General features: G+C 32.9%; 2 protein-coding genes across 2 annotated transcripts; one reads left to right on the top strand and one right to left on the bottom strand.

Annotated features, from left to right (window-relative positions):
• Positions 1-4,032: 4,032 nt before the first annotated feature.
• Positions 4,033-5,028, bottom strand: LOC135120550 (uncharacterized). The gene is made up of 2 exons (XM_064044878.1): positions 4,418-5,028; positions 4,033-4,354 (listed from the first exon to the last, which is right to left on the bottom strand). Exons 1-2 carry the CDS (start codon positions 4,524-4,526, stop codon positions 4,050-4,052), a joined length of 414 nt encoding a protein of 137 aa, XP_063900948.1. The 5' UTR covers positions 4,527-5,028; the 3' UTR covers positions 4,033-4,049.
• A 1,808-nt stretch (positions 5,029-6,836) lies between these two features.
• Positions 6,837-8,588, top strand: LOC135120549 (uncharacterized). The gene has a single exon (XM_064044877.1). The coding sequence runs from the start codon at positions 6,837-6,839 to the stop codon at positions 8,586-8,588; it is 1,752 nt and encodes a 583-aa protein (XP_063900947.1).
• The last annotated feature ends 1,181 nt before the right edge of the window (positions 8,589-9,769 follow it).

Here is a 9,769-nt window from a genome sequence, read left to right as displayed (position 1 = left end):
GATTGACAAAAACAAATAATATCGACAGCCGTCAACGGTTTTTCGCTAACTTTTGATATGACTGTGAAAAGGGCAAAAGTTTGTGGCGCCCAAACGGTAAAACTTAAAAAATAGATTTTTGTACCAAAATATTTCCGAATGAACGGTCTATAGGTCTACGTAGCAAAAAAAGTATTTTCATCTACCGTTTAGTAGTAATAACGAAAAAACCTTATAGCTCCTAAGGGGTAAGAGGTAGCATGTCGGTACAAGGGAACGGAAAAAAGCTAAAAAAATTAAGACACACGTTGAGCAAAAAAAATTTCGAAAAAAGTTGAAATTGAGGGAGAAAAGGGCAAAAGTTTCTAGTGCCCAAACGGTAAGAGATACGGTATCGGTTGTATACATCAAAACCTTCTTATGGAACGAACGGATAAGTTTGCTCAAAAAAATCGATTCTGTCCACGTCAACCTTGATACAGGAGCCATTTTTAGTTTTTTCAAGGTCGCTACGTAAAAATTTTTTCAGGTCGAAAAAAAGACCATCGAAAAAGGATTCGAATAAGCCCAACATGCAACACTTAAAAAAAAAAAAAAAAAAAAAAAAGCGAAATAGGTTATTGTCTTTATATTTATTGTCACATGACTACTACCATCACCACTAAGTACACTAAGACATTAAAGAAAAAATTTCAAGTTTCAAAAACCAACAAAAAAACATCAAAAACCATCAAAAAGCACTATTAAAAAAAGAGATATATGTATATATTTGCTGCTTCCACTACTTCTATCACTACAACAATTTGCTACCACTACAACAATTTGCTACCACTACAACACTAAACACTACTATATATACTATACCCTATACACTATACACTATACACTATATACACTATTCACTGTACAAAATTAATCCTATTTAATAAGTTTTTTACTTCTTCAGCACTGCTTTCACAATTTTTCAAGTTTTTGTTGAGATCATAGAGTTCTTTTTTGGCTTCCGCAAGAAGTCTTTGATAATCACACACTTTTTTCTCATATTGTTTGACGTTTTTTTCACACCTCGTCTTTTTTTTCAGGAGGTCGAACCTTTTCTTTTTATGGGTTCGTTCGGCCTCCCGACACTTCGAACGGAAAGACGCCAGAAGTTCCGGTGCCGTGGATGGCGACTGGAACTCATCCTCGCTGTCCACAGTTCGAGGTGTCGGGGGTGGTGTCCGGCGGATCGGTTGCTCTTCCTCCTCTTCCTGCTGTTGCTGCTGATGGTGCACTGATGGGGAGCGTACATCAGCATCAGGAACAGGAAGAGTTGCATTCGTCTCTTGTTGTTGTTGTTGCTGTTGCTCCTCAGGGGTTGCCTGCATGTTCTCACACAACGCCCTCAATAACTTCATGTTCTTTCCACCATTTTCCTCTTCGCCATCGAACATAGATGGCGTCAAGTCGATATCGAGAGGAGACGGCTGCTGGTAGGAACATGAGGGCTGTGGAGAACTGGGCTCTGGAGATCTTAATCGACTCATCTCCTCCTCCGAGAGCTCAGAGATAAGTCTCATAGGGGGTGGTGGTGATGATGGACGGCAATTATTACTATTGGGTGGCTACAAAATATATAAACATTACTTAGTTATTATTAAAAAGAGAAAAAGCAATCGCAATAATAATGCAAATATATAATAGATAAAAATAAAAAAAAAAACCTACCTGAATGACGATATTTTCCAGAATATTAATTTTTGGTTTTTTTAAACTCAGGGAAAATTTCATTTTTATTGCAGGGACACTGTACACACACACACACACAAAGAGAGAGAATAAAAATAACTAATGACAATTATAAGTAACTACTCTAAATATATAGGAAAAATAATGCAGAATATACAAAAAAATAAACAATGTAGAGGGGTTAAATGCCGAATCAGCAGTTTTTCATGTCCATATATGGACATTTTAAAGATTGATCCAAATCAGAGAAATGCAATTAAGCAATTTTTGAAGACGTGCTTTTCTCGGAAATTAAGAGTTCAAGGTTATGAAAAAACCTATTTCTGTGAGAAATGCAATTCGGCAATTCCATAAACACGTGCTCTTCACGGAACTTAAGAGTTCAAGGTCATGAAAAAACTATTTCCGTGAGAACTGCAATTCAGCAATCCAAGCCTCACTGTGATGAAGCACATGTATATAAGACGTATTGGTGTTCTATAAATTTATCAGTTCAGTTCACACATCAGATATGTTTCCACTGAAAGAGAGTCTTTTGGTTTCTCGCGATCTTGATATAGATTCATTGAATGAAGAGAAACGTTGTATCATTCAAGCAATCGAAAGTTTGTTACGACAAAAATTTCCATTGTGCAGAAAATTCATGGCTGGTGGATGTGCCGCATTTCTATTGAACCGAACCTCTTCATATACGGACATTGATATTTATATAGAAAAAAATGAAAATATAGAAGAATGGGCTAAGGATAACTGCCAAGCTAACCGAATCTCTATTTACGTTTATCAATCCAAATGGCCTTGCTGTTATTTGAATTTTGAAGGTTTTCTATTTAACCTTATTTTTATTGAACCTCGTCCTCAAATTTCCTTGGAAGCCAGAATACTAAGAATTCTCAAATCTTTCGATTTAACGATATGCAAAGTGGCAATGTATTTTTCAAGTGGAGTAAATCCAGTACTTGTTGAATGGAAATTAACAGATGTGAATTTCGACAATGTTGAAAAAAAAGATCGCATCACCAAATATAAGAAAAGAATTGCGAAAAAGGAAGTACGATTTGAACCAAACAATTTAGCTATGTCAGCATATACTGTAGTGGTAGATCACGATGATTCCTGTGTTGCTGCTAATAATTTGAAAAATATTAAATAATTTATTGTTGTGTTAAATCGTAGTGCTGATGCTGTTAGAAAAAAAAAAATTATAGAATATATGTGAAATAAAACTAATAAATGTAAATAATTGTTTTATTGAATCCGTACATTCATACATTTTCAAACATTTGTTGGATTATTGGGTTTGCTACAATGAGTGAAACATATTAACACTAAATAAAGTAACACACAAAATATAATTACAAAAATAATTGCTCCTGCAGAAGTAAATATCCAGATCCAGGGTTTTGCCAAACAATATTGTGTAGCATTTTCACCGCTAGAACTTTTGTATCCACTATAATCGTTAATAGTGGTGATATTTGGTGACTTGCATCGGCTTCTGTTTTTGAAGACAAATTCTAGTTGATACTGCAGTTGGCTGGAAACGGATACATTTTTTGAATAAAACATAACTAACTGATCATGTCCATCTTTAATTTCTATCATTTTTCTACAAGTACATTCTTTATTTCTAACCAGAGTTTGTAAATGTACATCTGTAACATTGCTATCAGTGAATAAATACAAATCTTTCTGTATTAAAATGGTCGATAAAATAAGTGTGCAGTTTAAGCCTAACATTGTTTGGATAGAATGAGTACTTTGTTGTTGCGAAGTAACCTATATATGTATTCAACAGCACCACCACCACCACCACCACAATTAGCACTAACGGCTCGCCAAATCCCAGCATGCTACTATTACGGTCATTATCGAGAATATGAGAAAAAGTGAAGCAGACCACACATGATCGTTTCTTAAACAAAAATCAAAGATTTCCTTTGAATTGTTATTACTGTTAATATTTTCGATTATTAACCATTGAGAAAATTGTCGATTTCCTTGTTCTGTTTTTATCTTGTAAGCCAAATAATTTTGCGTTGTGATATTTTTCGCATAGAAGAGATGATAACTGGTTTCGATTATATTGATCGGAGTCATTTTTTCCCAACATTCCTTTTCATACGTCTGAATATACAGAAGAGTTATGTTTGGCGTGGTATAGATATATAAGTTGTTTTCAACAAGCGCACTTAATAGTACCATCACGTTGATAGGCAGAAACATTTTAGACTAGTTATGTTCTTGTATACACACACTCGAATAGCAAGCTTGTAGAGGTGGTAAGTCATGGTAGGGTGGTAGCGATAAACGGACCGAAACAAATTACTATAATTATTTTATTATTTTCTTCTAAAAACTGACTTATAATTATTGATTGCCGTTCTGTCCAGAAGCAGCTCCCTACTCATGGAGGGGACGTACGTTTGACTAATTTCATTATCCCAGTTGTCTGGGCATTCTATTATTGGCGGTGGTGGTGGTGCTCGTGGTGGTGGTGATGGTGGCGTATGGGATGCTCTGGAAGCAGCCTCACGAAGACATCTCTCCCGCTCCCAGGCCTCACGATGACAATTAAAAATATGGCGCTTCAATCGGCTCTCAAGAAGCCTATGGCTTCTGTCAAACGGGCATATGACAAATTGCTCTAAATAAAAAAAAAAGAAAAACAATTAGGATTTTTATTTAATAGTAATAAAGACAAGCTTACCCATTTTGTTGTTTATATATATTTTTCTTAAGTGTTGAGGACTGACTGTGATCTTCAATTTGTTGAGGACTGTTATAACTCTTGCGGGTGATCTCCCATTTATACACATTATCAATCCCCACTCTTGCTATTTTCCTCCACTTTTACTACAGATTACATTTTCTTAATTACGCTGAAGTTGATAATTTAGTTGTTTTTCTGAGCTTGCAAAAATACGCGTCTCATTTTTCGCTGATTTTTATTAAATTTGTTGAGTTGTGAGTTACAATCGGAAATTTCGTTCACATATAAATAAGAAGGTATTCCACAGAAAAATAAAGAAAAATAATAGTGCTCTTCTTTCTACTGTGATAAACAAGTTCGACAGCAAAAAAAAAAAAAAGAAATGCATCCGCAGGAAACAGTGACGGCTATATGTAAAGGCTCGCTTAAGCTAATTCATGAATATATTAGTAAAATCAAAACAATCGAAGAAATTAAAAATTTTTTAGTATATATAAATACCAGCATTAGAATAATTAGAAAAGCACTTAGATGTAAAATACATCGAGAAAATATTTTAGAAAATGCTAATTCCTTAGAAACAAGTCTAGCTTATTTAAAATTTTACCGCTTCAAGCTTTTAAATAAAAAAAAACAATTGTCTCTAAAAATTGGAGAAGGTTATTTTAAAAGAGACAAATTTAAACCTACGGCAAACGTAACCTGGCAAGACATAGAATCTTGTTTTGAACAAAGAATTCGTACAGGATTTATAATTAATCATCACATTAAAGATCCTCTTCAGTTTTTTCGACAATCTTTTAAATGTTTTATGTTTAGAATTAGAAAAGAGCTAAAAAACACGATGCTAAAAGTAAATGTAATTTTTTCGGCAAATTTTATTAAACCGCACTCTGGTGAAACAGACGTTAAAACATTCTCCACAAAAAATCAGCACATTGATGCATATACAGATTTAAAGCAATGGTACGAAGAGAACGTTGTTGATAAGATAATGAAGAAATTAGAAGAATTTGCGGAAAAGGACTCCGGTTGGGCGTTGTATGAGATTTTAGGATTGAAAATTAACATAAATAAATATGATCCAATCAAATTTGGTTACTCAACTTTCGTGTCCACACCAGCTTGCATTAAAAAAAAACATGCAATAATTAATGTTCAAAATGATGATGAATATTGTTTTCTATGGGCAATAGTTTCAGCTTTATTCCCTACCGATAAAAATTCACATCGAAAATCGTCGTATCCACACTTCAAAAATGTGTTGAAATATGATAATTTAGACTTTCCAATCACAATTAAAGACATTCAAAAATTTGAAGAACTCAACAATCTTGCAATTAATTTGTACTGCATCGAGGAGAAAAAAGTTTTACCTTGTCGTTTAAGCACAAGGTTTTTAAATTCTAATAAAGTAATTAATTTGCTTATGCTACCTGCTGAAACACAAATACAAAATACAAAAAACGACAATGATCACTTTGAAGATCGTCAATTGCTCTATCATTTTGTGTGGATCAAAAATTTGTCAGCTCTTTTAGCTAAGCAACTTTCCCTCCATAAATGTAAATTTTATATATGCGAAAGATGTTTAAATCATTTCACTACAGAGGAGTTACTCCAAAAACATAAAACTACATGTCAGAGTATTAATAAATATTCCATAAGATTGCCATCAGAAAACGAAAATTATTTGTATTTTCAAAATTATAGATATCAAGAGAAAGTACCTTTTACTATATACGCAGATCTCGAGAGTATTCTTCTTGATTATTCAAAAGACCACATGTCCACTACTTGTAAAACCAATCCTTATCAAAAACATGTTGCATACAGTGTTGCATACTATTTTCACTGTTCATATGATAATTCTCTTTCCAGATTTCGTTTGTATCGAGGTAAAGATAGCATCCAATGGTTTGTTCAAGAGTTAAATCAATTGTCTCATTTTTGTAACAACAAATTTCAAAACATTATATCTATGGAAAAATTAACTACACAAGAACGTGAGCAGTTTGAATCCTCACAAATATGTCATATATGTAAAAAAACATTTTCAGAAAATAACGTTAAAGTGCGCGATCATAATCACTTAACTGGAATGTATAGGGGCGCTGCACATCAGAATTGTAATTTAAATTATAAAGATATTTGTGTTATACCTGTGGTGTTTCATAATATGAGTGGATATGACGCACATTTTTTTATTAAAGAACTTTCAAATTCAATAAAAGGTGACATTAAATTGCTTCCCATCAATAAAGAAAGATATATTTCATTTACTAAATTTGTCGATGATACAAAAGTTAGTTTACGATTTATTGATTCTTTCAGATTTATGCCCTACAGTTTAGACAAGCTTTCTTCCAATTTAGATAATTCACAAAAAATTATTACTCAGACAAATTGTAATAATATGGAAGAATTTTATTTGTTAAACAGAAAAGGAGTGTTCCCTTATGATTATATAAATTCCTGGGAGAAACTCCTTGAAACAAAACTTCCCGAAAAAAAGGATTTTTATAGCCGCTTAAACGAACAAGATATTAAAGATGAAGATTATTCTCACGCTATCAAAGTTTGGAATACTTTCAATATTCGTACATTAGGAGAATATTCCGATTTATATTTAAAAACAGATGTGCTTCTTCTAGCCGACGTATTCGAAGCATTTCGAACTACGTGTTTAAATACTTATCAACTTGATCCCTTACATTATTATACTGCACCAGGCTTAACATTTGATGCCATGTTAAAAACGACAAAAATTAAACTAGAACTCTTAACGGATATAGATAAAGTCCTTTTTGTCGAGAGAGGTATTAGAGGTGGAGTTTCCCAGTGTTCTAATAGATACGGTAAAGCCAATAATAAGTACATGAATAAAGACGAATATGATCCTTCACAAGATAGTACCTATTTAATGTATTTTGATGTTAATAACCTTTACGGAGCGGCAATGTCTCAATGTTTACCGTATGGGAAATTTGAATTTGTAGAAAATTTCAATATTTCAGATATCTTAGATACTTCTGATAATTCCACAACTGGTTATATTATTGAATGCGATTTGGATTATCCAGTAGATTTGCATGAAATACATAGCGATTTACCTTTAGCTCCAGAGCACATGATACCTCCCATTTCAAGGTCTAAACTTAAAAAGTTGTTATTGACTTTATATCCTAAGAAAAATTATGTTATACATTATAGGAATTTAAAAATGTATATAAAATTTGGTATGAAAATAAAATGTGTACATCGTGTTCTTAAATTCGAACAGTCTGCGTGGTTAAAGGAATATATAGACTTAAATACAAGGCTTAGACAGCAAGCGAAGAACGATTTTGAAAAAGATTTTTTTAAATTAATGATTAACGCTATTTATGGTAAATGCATGGAAAATGTTCGAAAACATAGGGATATTCGATTGGTCAGTAAATGGGAGGGACGATGGGGAGTTCGTTCTCTTATTTCTAAACCAAATTTTCACAGTTCCGTTGTATTTGATGATGATTCAGCTATCATCGAAATGAGTAAATTAGAGGTGTTTTTAAATAAACCAATTTATGTCGGTTTTTGTATTTTAGATATTTCTAAAACTTTTCTCTATGAATTCCACTATGGTTATATTAAGGAAACATTTAACAATAATGCAAAGTTGCTTTACACCGACACTGACAGTCTAATTTACGAATTTCATGTAGGTGATATATACGAATATATTAAGAAAGATTCTCATCGGTTTGATACTTCAGACTATGATTTGTATAATGTTTATGGTATAGAACAAAAAAATAAAAAAGTGCCAGGTTTGATGAAAGATGAAAATAACGGTAAGATTATGTTAGAATTTGTGGGTCTCAGATCGAAAATGTATGCATATAGAGTTGCAAAGGATGATTTTAATAAAAAGGTAGTTAAGAAATCCAAAGGTAGTACGAAAGCTTCACTTAAAACAATAACATTCGAAAATTATAAAGAATGCTTATTTAATAGCCGAAATTACGAAAAGTCCCAAAATCTCATCAAATCAAAACATCATATTGTTTACACAATAAAACAGGAGAAAATAGTTCTCAGCCATAATGATGATAAGAGAATTGTTGCAAGATTTGCAACGGATACGCGACCTTGGGGATATCATATTTCGCCACCAGAAATGTGAAGAGTGGGGAATTATAATATAAAAGCAGTTTAAGTTAGCTGATGATTTATTCGATGTTGGTGATTTCACATTACTACAATGTCTGACTTGAGACAATTTGTTGATTTGCAAGCATTTTGTGCATCCGAAAATGTGTATAAAATTTATGTTCGCGCCGCTGCGAATGATAGGACAAAATTAAATTTGTTCCTTTACATTATTGAAAAAGCAGAATTTATTGTACCGGATGAAGTATTTAAATGGATTGCTGAAAATGAAGTTGGTTTTTTTACTCTTGACATATGTGTACTCCTACAAAAGAAACAATCTCTTGACAGTTATATTGATGCATTTCTAAATATATGTGAAAGAGACAACATTGAAAATTTAAATTATGCTTCTTTGGAGTTTTTAATGACCACCAACTACCTTGATAATTCACTAGTTTATAAATCTTTTATTTATAAATTATTAAGTGATCATCGCTGGCAGAATCTGGGGGATATCTTCTATCCTGTTGAAAATATCCAGAAAAATTACCGACGGATCGAGCAATGTGTTGACGAATTTATGTGTCGAGCTGCATATTTGGCAAATCACAAAGCACTCACTACATTCTTTGAGGCTCTAACGATAATCAATTACGATTCCTTCACATTTAAGCCCTCTGAAAATCAGGAGCACAAAAGAATTTTCACCTGGCTCAAAAAGAACATTGTCAAAGGTGAAGCTAATCCTGAATTACCATTAGGATGGACCGAAGGACCAGATGCAGCAAGATGGCCCTCAATTAAATTAGATGATTATAAGAAAACTTTAGATGTAATTTTTGGTTGTCATAAATAAAATACACAAAAATGGTTGTATATGTAGTTTTATTTACCCCTCAAACATAATACATTAATTTTAAATACAGTAACATATTAAATTATTCACAACACTCTGACGACATCTTGTGCAGGAATGTATTTTACCATTCGGTCGTGAAGAATAAGACAGTAGGCTGTGGTGTCTGCTGGAATACCTGCGGTCGTTTCAAACCACAACGTAATTGTAACGGGGCCTCTCTTCAAAGCTTCCGTTTGTTTAGAACAGTCGATTACTACTATGGGTGTCTTTTCTTTAAATTCATCCTTATCGAATAATGGCTCGCTAGTTTTGGATAAGAACGATGTCTGGAACTCTTTAAACATATCATAGAG

Source organism: Zophobas morio, unplaced genomic scaffold (assembly GCF_036711695.1).
Source record: "Zophobas morio isolate AGI-343-1 ecotype UQ-CSIRO unplaced genomic scaffold, CSIRO_AGI_Zmor_V1 ptg000397l, whole genome shotgun sequence".
Lineage (NCBI taxonomy): Eukaryota > Metazoa > Arthropoda > Insecta > Coleoptera > Tenebrionidae > Zophobas > Zophobas morio.
Note: the sequence above shows the minus strand (reverse complement) of the source record. Positions and strands in the feature narration are given on the sequence as shown.